Source organism: Mirounga leonina, unplaced genomic scaffold, assembly GCF_011800145.1.
Source record: "Mirounga leonina isolate KUSES-001 unplaced genomic scaffold, KU_Mleo_1.0 Mir_82, whole genome shotgun sequence".
In the NCBI taxonomy this organism is placed as follows: Eukaryota; Metazoa; Chordata; class Mammalia; order Carnivora; family Phocidae; genus Mirounga; species Mirounga leonina.
In genome coordinates, this window is record NW_023270825.1 from 31,200,443 (window position 1) to 31,218,253 (window position 17,811).

At 52.8% G+C, this 17,811-nt stretch overlaps 1 protein-coding gene across 1 annotated transcript in view; it reads right to left on the reverse strand.

Moving 5' to 3' along the window:
* Window positions 1-17,811, reverse strand: part of GALNT16 (polypeptide N-acetylgalactosaminyltransferase 16) — a 91,427-nt gene that overhangs the window by 12,838 nt on the left and 60,778 nt on the right. The window contains exons 3-12 of the mRNA XM_034992353.1: window positions 16,430-16,528; window positions 15,438-15,505; window positions 14,579-14,644; window positions 12,260-12,381; window positions 9,942-10,029; window positions 8,460-8,544; window positions 8,053-8,156; window positions 3,114-3,240; window positions 1,739-1,831; window positions 223-306 (exon numbers count right to left, since the gene is read on the reverse strand). Of these exons, the coding sequence (XP_034848244.1) occupies window positions 223-306; window positions 1,739-1,831; window positions 3,114-3,240; window positions 8,053-8,156; window positions 8,460-8,544; window positions 9,942-10,029; window positions 12,260-12,381; window positions 14,579-14,644; window positions 15,438-15,505; window positions 16,430-16,528 (936 nt within the window). The remainder of the gene's footprint in view (window positions 1-222; window positions 307-1,738; window positions 1,832-3,113; window positions 3,241-8,052; window positions 8,157-8,459; window positions 8,545-9,941; window positions 10,030-12,259; window positions 12,382-14,578; window positions 14,645-15,437; window positions 15,506-16,429; window positions 16,529-17,811) is intronic.

Consider the following 17,811-nt stretch of genomic DNA (forward strand, 5'->3'; position numbering starts at 1 on the left):
TTGTCTCCCTATGGGGACAATGCCCTTTTCTGGCTCTATGACCCAGTCTGTTAAAAGTTTGGTTCCTGCCACATCTCACTTTTAACTCCTTCCCATTCCCCCCAGAGCCTTCACTTGAAGATTCAACGCTGACAGCTAGAAAGAACCGGACTGCCCAAGATGGGGAGATCTCAGGGTGGTCCCCCACCCAGGCCAGATGCACAAGCTGAGGGCTGCACTCACGTGAGCTCTGGGTAGACGTTATCCAGGTACCAGCGGAAGGACTTGCAGTTCATCTTCTTCCTTTGCTCAATCCGCGTGGCTACGCTGGAAGAGAAGGGAAGGCTCAGGCTTTGGCAAGCGGGCACAAGGAGGAAGCCCCAGGAGGCTGGCCCCCTCTTTCCACCTACCCCAAGCAGGGCAGGGCCAGGAGCTGTCCCAGCCTGCCATCCAGCTGTGGCCACCTGCCGTAAATCCTTCTCTGACCTGCAAGGTCACCCCAGGTCTCCTGGCCATTCCTCATTTCTTTCCTCAAATTCCTGCTCACTTTCCAGGATCAGTGCAGCCCACTGGGGCCCTGCTTGACTCTGGCTTCTCACACCTTGAGACCTCAGCACACCCCTAGCTGGTCCTTAAGCAGAGCTTTAATGAACTCCAAGTTTTCCTTTCCTGCATTCCAATTTTAGCAGAAAGAATCTAACAAGAAAAGCACACTTTAAAGGTCTTTCAGGAATTTTGGCAAATGAGAACCCTCTGATGTGCCCGTGGACGCCACAGTTCCACCTCCCCAGGGTCCTCAGCTACCCTGACGGGAATGGCCACTGACAGATGACCCCCCACCGCCTCTCTGAGCCTCAGTTTCTCCACCAGTAAACATGACCACCTATCCCAGAAGGTTTTCAGAGAATCAAATGAATTAAGAGAGCATAAGAGCCTAGCACAGGGTAGGTCTTCAGTAAAGGTTAGTTCACCATGAAAAGAAATAGTCAGAGATGTAGCTTTTTTTTTTTTAAGGGATATAGATATGAATAAACAGAGGGAAGAATATTCAGAGATGATCACTAATGTTTTTAGTCTTCTGACCACAATCTTAAGAAATAAATGTATCTTACATTGTGATCGAGTATTCCCATGTGCATATATAGCTACACACATACACATATAACTGAAAGAAATTTCACCAAACAATACTTAGCTTTAACTGTAATCAACTGTTCTTTTCTATTCGCTCTGTTCCAATCTATCATGTTCTCTATCATTTTTTTTTTTTTTAAATGCCGGTCACGACCCATGAAATTGATTTCATAACCAATCTACATTTTGAAAATGCTTAACTAGACTGTCATCATACCAGCCCAGGACAGGAAAAGAGGCTAACAGGTCCCAGGCGTATTTTGAACAGCAGGGGGTGGTGGCCAAACCCCAAGGGTTTTCTGCAGACAGCCTGGCCCTGACTACTCCCACAGCTGTCCTTTTTCCCCGCAGGCAGCTGGTGAACGGGCAGCTCATCTTCAGCAGCGAGCCTTCTCTGGTTGTTTCTCCCAGAAACAACCTCAAGGTTGTGTGCTCCTCAAGGACCCAGTCCTGTCTCACATTGTGTATCCTACCAGAACCCCCCACCCCCAAGAGTCCAGCGGGGAGGGGCTCAGTTACCAAGGAGACTGAGTGCTTTCCACATCATTTTGTGTTTTGTTCTGGTTGTGCTAACGTGGGTGGAGGGAGGCAAACAGGGCTGGTGGGGGGGCGGAGGGGTGCCCACCTGCCAAAGGCCTTCCCGATGGCCGAGGGCCGGGCCTCATAGTAATACTGCTTGTATTCATCCATCCACACCTCTGCAGTGCGCTTGGTGTTCCTAAAAGGGGAAGAAGGAACAAAATAAAGTCACTAGGGAGGTGACAGAGTTAGGATCAAGATCAGCTCTGTGCAGTACAGGGTGATGAGAATCTTGGGAATGTATGCGAAGTAATATGATTGGGGTGGTATAAATGAGTATAATCCGTTAACATCCATCAGCTCACGTCTGTATACTCTTCACACTCCACTGGAGGACTCTATTCTGCCAAAATGCCTGCATGTGGGCAAAAGGGACATGGACCAAATATTTGTTTACTAAAACAAGGGTGATGACCTGAATGCCCATCAATAGGGGAATAATGGCCCCTACTTTTATATGATGGAGTACAGGCCATGGTTAGCATGCACTGACACGGAAGGATGTCCACCATTTAGGGTCGAGTGGCAGGAAAGCAAGCTGCAGACAGAACATACAGCGTGACCCCATTTATGGAAAAACACAAAGTTATGGTGTGTATGCTTCTCTCTACATGAACCGCATATATGAAAAGGGGTTAAAAGGCCTGAAATGACAGACCAGAAATCTAGTCACAGTAGCTACTTTTGGAGAGACAAGTGGGAAAAGAGTCAGATTGGGTAAAAGGGACTTTTGCTTTTTCCTCTGTATATGATATGAAGAGTAAAAACACATATACGTACAGATGTGTATAGGTAATATATACTGGTGCAGCTTGCATTTTATAGCGAACATATATCACTCTTATAATTATAAAAACAAAAAATGGGGTGGGGGGAAGCAAACCGAAATAATAAGCCATTCAATTAGCTCGACTGGGGAGCCGCTGTGGCAAACAAGGAAGCGTGGGCCTGACAAGCAAAAGAACTGTCCTCAAAGGGGGTGCTCGGGACCCTCTTCCCCTTCCACCCCCACCAGGAGCGCGGTGAAGGCTGGACTCTAGGGCCAAGCGCATCCTGTGGCTGGGGACATGGATGGGCAGATGCTGAACAAGTCAGGCTCAGGACATGGCATTCATGACCAGAACCTGGGGCCCAGTGAGTGGAGGGTCCAGTTAGTCCACTTAGTGATTGGGCCAGTTTTCCAAGACGTTCATGGACAAAGAGGGTCAAGACAAGGGAGGCCTGGAGGCAACACTCTCCATTTCACCCTTCCACCCCTCAAGGTACCTGGAATCCCAGAACTGGTAGGAACAAATGGGGAAACTGAGGCCCGGAAAGCGGGTGCAGCTGCCCAAAGCCGCAGGAGTAACCGACAGGGCTGGTGGGGTCTCGGACCTAGGTGTCCCGGCTCCTAGCCTGGTGCTCTTTGCATTGTGACCTACCTGATGTAGGTGAGGGCGTTGCCCTCAGGGAAGTTGTAGGGATGCCGTTTCCTGAAGACGTGGCCCACCCGGCTGCAGGGCACGATCTCCAAGCTCCCACCGCACATCCACACCCTGAAGGAGAGCTCTGCAGGAGATGGGGGCCGTCAGGAGGGAAGAGCCCCTGGCAAGTCCCCCCGGAGTGAAGGTGGGAAGGAGCTAGGCTTCCTCGCCCTCGCCCCTGGTGTCTCCTTGGAGGCACAGGCGGGGCTCAGGGTTCCTGGGCCCATCTACATGGGACGTGCCCATCCTTGCACACGTTCCTGACTGTTCACTCCATGAATGTGCACACCCCCGCCCCCCACCACACACGCCCCCCTCCACACACCCCACTCCCCATCCCACCCCACACACACCCTCTCCATATACACCACATACACACACCCTTCATATACACCCCGCCCCACACACCCCCTCCACACACACCCCCTCCACACACACCACACACACACACACACCACACACACCCTCCACACACACCCCCTCCACGTACACCTCCTCTACACACACACCACACATACACCCCCACACACACACATGCCCTCCATTGCCAACCCCTTACACACTGCCCGCATCTGAGCCCTGGAAGAGCAGTGGGGAAAGCACTGAAGCAACACCAAGACCATGAGGAGAAGGAGAACTGAATCAAACGCAGCATCATTTCCAGCCTCCGACTAGAAAGCCCCATCCAGACATTGCTAAGGAAGAATGCATTTGCTCATCAGTCGGCTCTGGGCATCCACGAGGCTGGAATACCAGCCACCAACCAGGCCACGGGCCGCTCCAGCTGGTGTCTTTCTGGCTCCAGACCTCCCTCTTGGCACAGGGGGTCTCCATTTACAGGCTACCACTGGCCCTCTTGAGACACGCTTCCTTTTGATAGTTAGTGGTGGGGATGCTGAATGAGCTTCTGTAGGACTGTGAGGGACTGTGGTCCCTCTTAGGGCAGGGAGATGCATGTAGCCATTCTGCTTCCTAGAGGGGGCCATCACAAACTGCCCGCTCTGTTCTCCACTCAACGATTGTCACTTCTGCCAAGGACCCACCGTGGGGGCTTGCTGACCCTCTCATAATCTCTTCTGATGACCCTTTCGTATGAACCCTACCGTTGGACAGACACCCTGTGACATTAAAACACCTCCTTCCTGTCCCAGAAAATACACAACCCTTGTTTTTTGTTTGTCTGTTTTGTTTTTAATTAAAAAAAAAAAAAAAAAGACCATTTTCTCATGAGTTCCAGCCTCGGTCCCTCGTCCCACTCCCCAGCTGGCTGTACAGACACTCGTGGTCCCTGGCCAGGCCTGGGGGTTCTCACCTGGCGCAGCTCGTCGGGGCCCACCCCCCACCCCCAGTGACTAACGCCCGCCTCTGTCCAGCCTGTGTGCAGCAGACAGCTTCCAGACGTGGGCCAGGGGCCAGGGCTAGACACATGCCATAGCGGGGCTGGCCATGCTGATGGGCTTCCCTAGGTCGGCCTGCACACTGCCAGGCTTGTGTCCCTTCTCCTGGGAAGAGCTCTGCAGCTGGGTCAGCAAGTGAGATTTAGAACTAGGGGCAGACCTGGGGGACAGAAGAGCTGCATTCTGGTTCCATTTCTACCAGACTAACTTGGTTACGCTAATAAGTCACTTCATCCCACCAGCCTGCCCTGTCCATACGGTTCTTGGCATTACCCACAACATGATCACGAGCAGTAACTGTCACCCATTTACTGAGCCCTTACCATGTGCCATGCTCTATAACCCAGGTCTAATTCTCACAGCAAGCATGTGAAGCAGGTATTATCATCCTCATGTTTTGTTTGTTTCAATTTCTAAGAAATTATTTATTCTTTTTAAGTAGGCTCCATGCCTAACATGGGGCTCGAACTCATGACCCTGAGGTCAAGAGTCACATGCTTTACCAACTGAGCCAGCCAGGTGCCCTGTCCCCCTGTTTTTAATCAGGACTGGGAAGCTCAAACATGTTAACCTCTCCAAGATCACCGAAATACTCTTGCAGAATTATAATGTCAAGTTCATATTTTGTCCAGCAAGCTGCACTGTTTGAATCAGACTCCTTAGTTCATTCAGCAAAATTTTATTGGGCACCTGTTAATTATGTGTCATGCACTGTTCTAGAATCCTTCCACACTCATGGGTAGGTGACGGGAACTCACTAAAATAAGGAACAAAGATGTAAGTAGACAAGATGAGTGAAATGCGTAGTCTATCCGATGGTATTAAGTGCAATGGAGACAGACAAAGCAGGAAGGGGCTGAAGAGCGCCAGTGGAGCTGGGGTGGGCTACAGTTTTAATCTGATTGGGAAGTTCTCCAGCAAAAGGGGATATCTGAGCTCAGACCTGAAGGAGGGGAGGAAGCAAGTCATGTGGCTTTTGGGGGAGAAGCATTTCAGGCAGAAGGATCGGCAAGGACAAAGACGTAGAGGCTGGAGTGGGCGGCAAGTTCTGGGACCGCAAGGAGGCCTGGTGGAGGCGGCTGCGGGGTGGAGTGAGGCCGGGTGGGAAAGGCAGGAGATAGGGGCAGAGCTGGGGGTGTGCCATGAGGGGAGGGCAGATGGCGTGAAGACTGTGGGCTCTGCTCTCAGTGATGTGACAGAGTCCCTGCAGGGTCGTGAGCAGAGGACCGACATGATCTGACTACCTTTTAAAAGGACCTCTAATGGGAATCCCAAGGTTTTCACATTGGCCACCGCCACTTATAGTGGCCTCTGGGGCTCTCTGAGGGGATACAGGAATGAGTCTCAGTTTAGGCATCTTCCTTCCTTCAACAAAAGAATGAAATGAAAGGCCCAAACCCACCAGCAACAGAGCTCTCCTGGCTCAAAACTGCTCCCAGCAGCTGAATGTCGAGCACCATGGCTAGCCTAGAAATTTCTTTGACTTTCTTCTAAGAAACAAAACCCTTCCCAGAAACACTCTGTGGTTCACCTTTCAAGTTCCCCAACCACTGAGCCCTCGCCTCAGGCAGAATTTGAAGTTAGCCATTTGATCATTTACTTGTTTCTCTGTCAATCACCAGCTGTAAAAAAAAAAAAAAGAAAAGAAAAAAGCTCCTGGATGCAGGAGAGACCATTCGTTTCCCAGTCCTCTGAGTCTGTACAGGAAGCCCGCTTTGCCAAAGCTCCCTTCAGGCTGAGACTGAGGGCACACAGGAGGTCACTTGGGCCCAGAATATGCGAAAGGTCAGAACGGAAGGGTCAGTGCACTCGGTTCCCAGAATTTACTTCTTCAAATGCCTGTCTGCAAATGGTTTCCAAGAGTAAGTTATAAAGGGGAAAACATTCCACGCCTGTTTCCACTCCAGTTGGTTTTGAGTTAGGATCAGACCTATTATAAGCCCCACTGCTGGGGCGCCTGGGTGGCTCAGTCGGTTAAAGAGTTAAGCATCTGCCCTCAGCTCAGGTCATGATCCCAGGGTCCTGGGATTGAGCCCCTGCATCAGGCTCCCTGCTCAGCAGGGAGACTGCTTCCCCCTCTCCTCCCCACTCATGCTCTCTTGCTATCTCTGTTGCTATCTCTGTCTCTCTCAAATAAACAAATAAAATCTTTAAGAAAAAAAAAAAACCAAGCCCCACTGCTCATCTGTGTCCCAATCAGGGAGAGAGAAGAAAGACCTGCCCCTCACCTCTCAGAAACACAGAATTTGCTTTGATCACACCTCACAACACTGAAGTGGCTCTGGTTGGGGCACTACGCACACCTGTCAGATGTGGAGCTTCCTGATTGAAATCTGGAGGGCAGCGTCCACCTCAGTTTTCCCACCTGTCAAATGGGTGAGATACCACCAGCCGTATTTACTTTGCAAGAAACGTGGTGAGGATGAAGAAGGAAACAAAGGGCTCTGCAAAGAACAGGAGACCCCCGGATCGCTCCCCATCCTTCGCCCTGCAGACCCCCAGATCGCTCCCCATCCTTCGCCCTGCTCCTCGCCGTGTGGGCTGCACCGTTGGCTTCCTTCCTGCGGGCTGGCAGGCTCCGTCAGAGCAGAGAGAGGGGAGAGCGAGGGTGGGTATTTATCCCCCAACACCCTCTGCCTGGGTGCTGTGAGCTGGCTGCAGCTGCCCCAAGACCACAGCTCCTGTCAGGGAGCACTCCCTCCCCGTCTCTCAGACCTAGGGGTGGCCACAGCTCACAGCAGTCACCAGCCAGCCCAGGACTGCGCTGTCCCTGCGCCTCCCTGTATCTCGCCCACACCGTGTGGACGGTCTCTTTAGTAAAGCCCCTTATATTACCCATGTCGGCTGATCCACTGTAGCAGGCCTTTATCTAACCGAACCTCGCTGACGACCCTGGGAGCTCGCTGGGCTCTTCCCTTTCCTGCTGGAGCTAGAGGGCTCCCCCAGCCCCGTCAGCAATGATAATGGCCGCCAGCAGCATGCCACGTGTTTTAACTCATCTCTTATTTGGTACTCATACCAGCCCCTTGAGGAAATGGAGGCTTCGGGAGGCTTTAACTTGTCCAGGGCCAAACAGCTTGTAGGTGGTAGGGCCAGGATTGGCACCCAGGCCATTTGCCCCCATTCTTACATTTAACCACCAAACTCCGCTGCACCCCCCACCCCTGGCTTTTCTGGAAGAGAATCAGCTGTGGTAGTTAAAGCTGCAGCCCCGGTTACAATCTGTATGTCCTTCCACACACATGTCTAGCCATGTGACCACAGGCTCCCCCTGACCACCTAAATCTTTGTTTACTAGCTGTGTGGCTCTAGACCAATTACTTAACCTCTCTGTGCCTCAGTTTCTTTATCCGTAAAATGGTGATATAATAGTACTTACCTCAGAGAGTTATGAGGATTAAACAAATGCATACATGTGTAGAACAGGGCCTTATGCATAGAATGCGCTCGAGCAGGGTTATCTATTATTGTTGTTACTGTTATTGTCATTTCCAACTTACCAAAATTCTCTCCGCCCCAGATGTCCATCTGGGCATCATACTTTCCCAAGTGGTTAAACCAGGACTTGTCGATCACAAAGATTCCTCCAGCTATGACAGGAGTCCTGGGAGCAAGGAGAGGAAAGAGGCAGTGCATGAGCTGGAGAAGCTGGGAACCCTTCTAGATGGCCCCAGAACCCCAGGTCATTTGCCCCAGAATCCCCCGCTTGCAGAGTCACAGGGGCAGGACATCCAGCAACTCCCTGACCTCTGTCTTCTCTGTCCCTGGGGCCCAGAACAGAGTCAGCACTTAGACAGTGCCCCCTAAGGAGCACCAGCAACTGAAACAGCCCCCCCCCCCAGCAGCCTCCCAGGCCCCCTGACCCAGGGAAGGAAGGGGTCTCTGCAGAGCCCACGGCAGCACTGACCTTATGGGCTTGGTGGGGTCGGTCCGGGCAATCTTCTGCTCAAGAGGGATCTGCTCCCACTTGAAATGCAGGCTCCAGTCAAATCCTAAGGGACAGAGTGGGGTGAGGACGGAGCTCAGGGCAGAGCTGCTGCAGCCCTCAGTCTCCCTTGATCAGAGCCCAGCTCGCAGAGGGCCCTGGGCAATTCATGCAGTCATTCCTTCACTCAGAACGAGACGGGTCCCTGCCCTCATTGATCTACTGGGTAGGACAGAGACTACAAAAATAAATCAATAAAACAATCTGCTAGTCAAAGGTGAAAAGTGTTAAAAAGAAAAATAAAGAAAAGAGAGGTGTTCGTACTATTCTAGTAAGGGTAGTCAGGAAAGGCTCTCTAAAGAGGTCACATTTGACCTGAATGAAGGACTGATCCATGCAGATATCTGGGGAAATGGAATTCCAGGCTGGGGGAACAGCAAGTGCAAAGGCCCTGAGGTGATTTCCCAAAGGAGAAATGCCTGGCTCCCTTCAGAACCCCACTCAACTCCAAGATCTAAGTAATAGCTGTTTCCATTTTTTGGAAGTCCGGGCCCCAAAAAGGAAAACCACTCTGCCCACTAGCTCCTAGCAACAGATTCTCTAGTGCAGCCTGTCCAATAGAACTTTCTGCAATGATGGAAATGTTCTATATCTGTACTGACTGTCCAATATGGTAGGCACTAGCCACATGGGGTTATTGAGCACTTGAAATGTGGCTAGTACAAGTTAGGAAGTGAATTTGAATTTTATTTAATTGTAATTTAAATATAAATAGCCAAATATGGCTATTATATTGGACAGCACGGCTAAAAAGTCTAAACCAGAGCTGTCCAAAAGAAATATGATGCAAGGCAGAAATGCAAGCTACATATGTAAATTTTTCTAGTAGCCATATCAAAAAGAACATATGAAATTAATTTGAATATATTTTAATGCAAAATACCCAAAATGTTATTATTTCAACATGTAATCAATATAAAAAACTACTGATGAGATATTTTACATTCTTTCATAATAAGACTTTGAAACCTGGTGTGTATTTTCCACCTACGGCACATCTCAATCCAGGTTGGTCACATTTTAAGAGCTCAATAGCCGTATGCGGCCCATAGTTACTGCATTAGACAGCCCGGGTCCAGACCACCTGCAGGTGTATGTATCAGGAATTCATGATGACACTGTCCCATCATGCCTTTCTGCCAGGACTGTGGGCATGGTCCCTGGGCTGGCAGCCTTTGGGAAGGATGTGTCAGGGCTTGTGCCTCGGAGGGGAAGACACAAGACTAGCTGGGCTCTGTCACTGATTGGGCCAGAGGGCTTTGTCCCCAACCCCAGAGCTTTCCGTTTTCTGGTGGTGTGAGACGCTCTGGCACAGCTGGGCAGAAGAGCACCAAACCAAGGCTTGAGACTGCCCTCCCCTGCCCCTTTCAAGTCTACAGCCCCTCCTCTGGGAGATGGACCCACCTCCACGAAGATCAGCAGATGCAGCAAGGTAGGCAAAGTTATCCAGACTGATGACATCGATGATGGGGCTCACCACACGGGTGTGGTCCTGGAGGGGAGGGAACGAGAGATGGTGTGAGGCCAAGGACTCTGTGAAGAAAGGCCCAGCTGCCTGGACTGTGGGCAGAAGTTCTCTCCGAGCCACAGGGCACTCAGCCCTTTCTGCAGGATGCGGCAGGTTCTTGGGAGCTGTCCTGCAGCCCCATAGCCAGGCTCCTGGAAGGTCCCACCTGGGTCCCATGGGCACAGTGCTCTCCCAGCCTCTTCCTTTCACATCGTGCTTAGCCCTGCTGGGATCGCACCTCCTCAGTGAAGCCCTGCCAGATTGCTACAGGCTGAGGATTTCTTCCTCTTTTAAGCTGCTCTCACAGTTACAGTCCAGACAATTCCTGGGGCTCTGAATCATATGCTGTCTGAGGTGGCTCTTCTGTTGCTGGTTTGAACTGTTGTTTTATTAATCGTCATCCACCTTTGTGCATGTTCGGGCTGAGTCTTCCCAACTGGACCGCCAGCAGCGTGAGGGCAGGGACTCCGCCATCCCTACGCAACCTGGCTGTCACTCTTTCATGCCACATCCGCTTCAAGGTCAGACGCATTGCTCCCTTCACCCTCCTAGGCACAAATCCACCTCCAAAACATTGGTGGGTAATGTCAATTTTACTAAAGATTCGGGGGTGGGGTGGCTTATGTCAGTCACGCTATGCAAAACTGTCAATGGCCATCAGCCCTCTCTTTCCTCTCCCTCCACAGAGGGACCCAGACCAGAGCCTCTTCTCTCCCCACACTCTGTGCTGACCCTCAAAATCCTCTTGTCTGCAACTTGGAGCCCAGCTCTGCCCCTCGGTTCACACCCCCTCTCAGGACCAGAGCAGGGGAGACCACCCATGGTTTCCCAGAGAGCTCTGTGGGGGCCTCGCCTTTGCCTTTTTATACACTTTTTTGTTCTGAGATATAATTCACATTTTTATAGCAATTTCATCAGCCGTAACTGACATGTGATAAAATTCACCATTTTAAAGTGTACAAATTTGGCTTACAATATATTCACAAGACTGTGCACCCATCACCCCTATCTAATTCCAGAACATTTTCATCACCCCAACAAGAAACCCTGTACCTGTTAGTGGTCACTCCCCATCCTCTCTCCCTCCAGGCCCTGACAACCACTCATCTCCTTTCTGTTTCTATGGCTTTGTTTTATTCTGGACATCTCGTATCAGTGGAATCATAGGACACGTGGCCTTTTGTGACCGGCTTCTTTCACTTAGGGAAACGTTTTCATCCACATCGTTGCACGTTATCAGTACTCCATTCCTTTTTATGGCTGACTAGTACTTTGTTGTATGGCTATCTTGACAGACATCTGGGCTCTTTCCACATTTTGGCTATTCTGAATGATGCTGTCCCGAAAACTGCGGTGCAAGTTTTTGTGTGGCGTGTGTTTCCATTTCTCTTGGGTATATACCCAGCAGTGGAAGGGTCATCAGGTAACTCCGTGTTTAAGCTTTTGAGGAACTGCAGGACTGTTTTCCAAAGCGGCTGCCCCATGTTACATTCTCACCAGCCATGAGTGAAAAGGCTCCCACTTCTCCACACCCTCACCAGCCCTTGTCACTCTCCATCCTTTGGTCACAGCCATCCTGTAGGTATCAAGTGGTATCTGACTGTGGTTTTGACTTGCATTTCCCTCAAGGCTTAAAAATGTTGAGGATCTTTTCCTGTGCTTGTTGGCCATTTGTGTATTTGCCTTGAAGAAATGTTCATCCAAATCCTTTGCCCATTTTTAAGTTGGGTTATTTGTCTTTTTATGGTTGATCCGTGATTACCTCATCCTTCCCTCCACCTGTCCTACCCTCCCCCTTCTAGTGAAACGCAGGCACGTGCTAGGGACCTCCTGTCCTCATCTGTCCTTGACAAGGACACACACTCCCTTCCTCCTTCTCAGGCTTCCCAGCCTTGACCCCAAGCTGCACCCCGCCCCTGCACAGGACCCGCCTCCCCCGGGAGCAAAACCTCACCACCATTCGTAGTAGGAGCTTTACAGCTCACCCAAGCTCACATCCACATGAATTCTCACAACAACCCCGTGAGACAAATACTACAGTTACCCCATTTTCAGAGGAGAAAGCTCATTAACATGATGTCACTCAGGTGGAAGCAGACCATTTAGGCTCCCACTCTGCCTATCCAACGTCAATGACTGTTCACGCGCCCTCATGCCAAGAACATGGTGGGCACATCCCAAGGGACAGAGCTCCCCCAGGGACAGAGGGACTCACCTCCTTGACCCGCTGCAGCATGGGCTGCAGCCACTCGGTGTTCACTTCACAGTGGCTGTCCAGAAAGGTGAGCACGGCAGCTGTGGCCACATCTGCCCCGCGAACGCGGGACCGGATCAACCCTGCCATGAGAGTGGACAGGGGTTGATACTGGGACGGGGCCAGTTTGCTTCCCCGCCATCCCGCAAAAGTCTCAGGGCTCTCAAGGCTTCCTCTGAGTTACTGTGATTGAGCTTTACTTTGTATTTGATTCTTTCCTCCCTCCCTCCCTCTTTTCTCTCATCCACTCAGCAACCATCATTACTCCAGGCTCATTCTCTGAGTGCTCTCTGTGTACCAGATACTCTTCTGGGCTCTGGGGACACACCGATGAACAGTCAGGTGTTAGTGAATGGAATGTGCATTCGAGTGTGTTTTGGTACCAAAAGAAAACCAGAAACCAAAACCCTTTCCTCCCTACCCCCCGGGATCTCTAAGCCGCCCCCTTCAGCTGCATCGTCATGTGTGACCTCGTGAGAGGTGACCTCGTGAGAATCTTCTAGACTAAGACAGTCTGGAGTTAGTATGCCAGACCCTTCACGTACCTTAAGCATGTTATTTAACCTCTCTGAGCCTGGGTTTTCTCATCTAAAAGACTCAGAGAGAAAATAATCCCCACCTGCTGGGGAGAGTGCCCGGTGTCTAGAAGGCCGACACTTCAGCTAGATTCTGCTCTGCTTCAACCCCCACCCCAAACAGTCTTGCTGATGGCTCACCAGCTGTCAAAGAATGGCCTCGCTTTTGGCAGCTCCTGGGGAGAGAGGAGGCCCAGCTGAGACTACTGAGAGAACAGCCACTGGTGTCCTGTGAGCTGTGGAGATGGAGGGGCCTCACTCTAAGAGCTCAGCATACAGTTGCTCCTTGGAGAGATTTCCCTGGCCATACCTCTGCCTGTACTCTGCCTCCATCCATCTGACTATACACCCATCTGTGCAAAAATCCATCTGTCCCATCCTTGCACTCCACCGGTAGGTAGCAAGTACTGAAGGTTTGTACCCGTGTTGGGCAAATCCCAGGAAACATTATATTCCTGGGCCTAAAGGTACCTACAACCCAGTGCTTGGGAGAAATTTCATTTCTCTCTGGCCTCTTCCATGCCAGTGAGCAGGTCTCCTTGGTCTGACTGCTCTTTCTTAATTATGCCCCTCACATCTCTCTCTCTCTCTCTCTCAAACTTTCAGTGGCTCCCTACTACCTGCCTTATCAAGTCTAAATGCCTTTCTCTGGCTTCCAAGGTCTTCTGCCATCTACCCTCACCCCACCATTTCCCCTACTGACCAGACCCAGATTCTCCCAGGCAGGGAGGAGGAGAGGGAGGTTAAGGGCGGCCTCCCTCCTCCAGGTTGGAATTCTGGCTCCTCTACTCATCACCGTGGGCAAATTACTGAACCTCCCTGGGCCTCACTTTCCTTATATGCGAAGGGGGACGATGGGCTGTTAGGAAGAAGGAATGTGAGAACACGGGCAGAGTGGACGCCTGCTACAGGTGAGCCCTCAGGGAGAGGGCTGTTGGTATGACAGGTGCGCCTGTGCCGGGCCAGCCCTCGTGCCGAGTCCGCAAGCCTGGACTGCCCTGCTTGCTCCCTTCACCTGTTTCGCTGCGCCCTCGCCCAGGCAAGGCCTAGTCCCCCATCACGTCCCTCTCCTGGGGTCTGCCCCCACATCACCATGACCAGTCTGTGCCTGCGGTTGGTCCTGACTCCTTGGCCTTACAATAAGCTCTCCGAGGGCAGGGACCAAGTTTCATACTTGTTTTGTGCTTCCTAGAGTGCCATGTACAATCCTAGCTGCGTGGCTGATGCTCCGAAACACCTCTCGATTGGAAGTGAGGTGACATCTGCTTTATAATGCCCCAGGGCGCCTGGGTGGCTCGGTCAGTTAAGCATCTGCCTTCGGCTCAGGTCGTGATCCCAGCATCCTGGGATCGAGCCCTGCATCGGGCTCCCTGCTTGGCAGGGAGCCTGCTTCTCCCTCTCCCTCTGCCTCTGCCTGTCACTCCCCCTGCTTGCTCTTTCTCTCTCTCTCTGTCAAATAAATAACTCCACTTCTCAGAAGAGACAGCCCAGGCAGCCAGAAGTACAGCGACTTGCCTACAGTCATGCCGTGGCAGAGGCTGACCCGGGATAGCAGAAGGGTCTTTCCACACCCCTTGGTCCTGGCCACCAGGAATGCAGTAGGCGCATGCTGGCTTAGTGTGACATGGTGCCAAAAGGGAATGGGGAGGTGCAGAGGTCTAGACCAAAATAGGTCTGCAGTGGCACCCAGGATCCAAGAACTTACCTTCCCGCCGATCATTGCGCAGGCACTTGACCTTGGGGATCCTGGTCAGGAGCAGACAGTCTTCAGCTGAAGGTGAAGGAAAGGAAGCAAGCTCATTCAGATATGGGCGTCAGACCACAAGGGGTTTGGTCGCCCCTGGAACCGCCCAGAAGATGTCTCACAGTAGGTCCAGGGAAAGGGATGGGGGTGGGGAGGTACACAGGAGCATGGTCATCTCTAATGGCCAAAGGATTGCCCTGTGCCTCACTCCCAGGCCAGACTGAGGAATACTTATGGCATTGCCCCCAGGGGGCGCCAGAGAGCACCAGCAGGTCACACCGGGTAGCCAGGTCAACACCAGCGCGGCCACACTGAAGGGACAATCCTCAGCATTCGGCACTTGTAAGAACAAAGGATGCTGCTGATGTTGCTTCTGTTTTTAAAAAATGTCATCTCACTGGTGTCCCATCAAAACAACACCACTCTTCCCCCTTCCTTGGCACCTGGGAACAGAGTCAGGGAGGGCACCTAGAAGACTAAAGATCCGGTTGGGGCACCTGGGTGGCTCAGACGGTTGAGCGTCTGCCTTCGGCTCAGGTCATGATCCCGGGGTCCTGGGATCAGCCCCGCATCGGGCTCCCTGCTCCGCAGGGAACCTGCTTCTCCCTCTCCCTCAACTGTTCCCCCTGCTTGTGCTCTCTCACAGTCTCTCTGTCAAATAAATAAAATCTTAAAAAAAAAAAAAAAAAGAAAAGATCCCAATTGAGGGGGAGGGGTCAGCCCGTGATATCCAGCACGGCCCTGGGAGCGCTTGCCTCCACGCTCTGGGGAAATGAGAGTTTGGAAGGGTGCGAATAACAAACAGGAGGTAGAAACTTACGATCTGAACTGAAGTCATCCACTAAGATGATCTCCTGGATCAGGCTGGCTGGAGTTCGGTTCAGGACACTGGAGTGATGGGGACATAGTGATGGAGACAGAGGAGCCTGGATTTAGGGGTCACCGTCCATTTACCTCTCCCTGCCCCAGGACTCCCCCACCACCCAGCTCAGGGGCCAGCACACTAGCCACGAGCAGCTCCTTGCAAAACTCCCGGGCCCTGATGAGTGGCTGAGGAGCAGTATCGTCCTCAGGCTCTTCCGAGGACCTGGCTGACCCTGCTGCCTGGACCTGCAGGCACCCGGGATCTGGGCCAGATGGGTTGTGGGAACTGCCCCAGTTTTGTTGTCAAGACAGGACCTGTAGCTGCTCTGACTGCTTAGGCTTAACAAGTTCTGCCAGGGCCGGGAGCGGTGGGTGGGTGGGTGGGGGTGCGGGGGGGAACGGGACACCACCCAGCTAGGCCCGGAACTGCCGGCCTGCTTTCCTTCCCACCATCCTTCCTCTTCCTCTGCTCCCTGGGAAAGGAACCCCAAGTTTCTTTAATCCCTGGAATACTCCAAATCCTATCCTCGTTAAAGAAATGGGGCAAGTAGGAGTTAAACTTGACCGCAGGGCCAAGTTAAGGAGGACAGAGGGGCATCTCCCTATGAATTGTTGGATGGCACCTACTGGGCTAACGGCCATCCACCTGAGGCTTCATGTCCATCCCTGACTCCCTTGGCTCCTGACCCTTGAATATCTGCCTTTGTCCTGGGGACCGGACCTTGTGTTTGTGCATCCCAATAACTAGATTGCTGGGGTCTCTCTGACCCTGATTCACCAGCTCCAGCTTCTCGGAAGGACAGGACTCCACCTCCCAGTGGCTGACCTCTTCACACCATCTGGCCCCGCACCCTGTCTCAATGTGCACTCCTGCCGGGGGCTTGGCAGATCTTCCCGAGGCCTCGGGGAGCAGCACCATTGAGGCGAGGGTCCTGAGATGGGGCTCACCTCTTCACAGTGCGCAGGAGGGTGGAGCGGGCCTCATTGTGGAAGGTGATGATGACGCTGGTGGCCGGCAGGTCCGCAGAGTAGGAAAGAGACGGGCAACTGCGAATGGAGCACAGGGGTCAGAGGGCAGCGTGGGAGCATCCTTAGGACAGGCTTGAGGCTTCTCTCTGTCCAGCCTGCTGCCCCAGGAATACCTCTGTGGGACAGGGAAGGCAAGCCTGAAGCCAGGGGGCGGGGCTGCCCTCCAAGCCCGCACTCCACCCCACTCAGCCCATCCGGCCTGGAGCCCTAAGAGGGAAGCCACAGGTTGGGGCACTTTCCCCGGCCTGGTCATCTTTACCGAAGACCTAGAGCCCTCAGAACCCCCATCACTGAAGTGTTCAGAAGGGTTCTGACCATTGTGCCTGTGTGGGCACCGCTCCAGGCCCCGGGGACCCAGCCCTGGGCCAACAGACGGAGCTCCCTGCCTGCTGGAGAGACAAAATGGGGGAGACGGGGAGACCAGCCTCTGTTCAGCTACAGCTACAGCACCCTGTAGTTTCTTTCTCTTCTCCCGGCTCGCGACGTTTGGAGGATCTGGAGAGGAATCGCCCCTCTGCTATCGTCCTGTGACTCCCTCCCTCTCGCTGCCCAGCCTGGACAGCTGGCTGGTGGCCCGGGGCGGGGGAGCAGCCTGTCTCCTCTGGGGGCCCTGGCCTCCCCCTGGAGCACACAGAAGCCCCGAGAAGACCACGAGCAGTGCCTGCCACCCCGCTCCCTCCCCCTTCTCCGGCTCACACCACATTTTCAGCCATTGGCTTCCCCCTCCTCAGGAAAGGGAATTAAAACAATCCATTCCTGCCAGCCTCCATCCCTGTCGCTTCTGCTGGTGCTTTTATTCGTGCTCCTGGGGCCGGCGGGAAGGCAGCTGGTTTTCATGGCAATCTTCTTTATTACAATTGCTCTCTGACTATTCCAGCAGGGTCTGTTTTCTCATTCCAGCACTCACGCCCAGACAGCGTCTTACAGCCGGATTCCCAGGCCCATTTCCTGCCCTGCAGAGCAGATGGGGTCAGAAAGGCAGGAGTCCCACCAGCCTGGGACCCCCATGGGAGGAATCCTGAGAGGCTTTAGAATCATTCTCCCTGACAGGCGATGTAGGGAGTAGGAGGGGTGGAGGGGTAGGGAAATTCACCTCTGCCCCCCCCCAAAAGCCAGGCTTCCCAAGTGCATCCTCCCAGAGGCATGCAGATTTGGGGGTGGGAGTGGGCTTGGCCTGCTGGGATGGGGGGGGAGTGCTGGGAGAAGCAGCTGCCTCCTGGGTTCCCGGCCCCCCAGCACTGACCTCCAGGGACCCACGTCCTGACAGGGAACCCCAACCATCTGGTGCCCAGGAAGGAGAG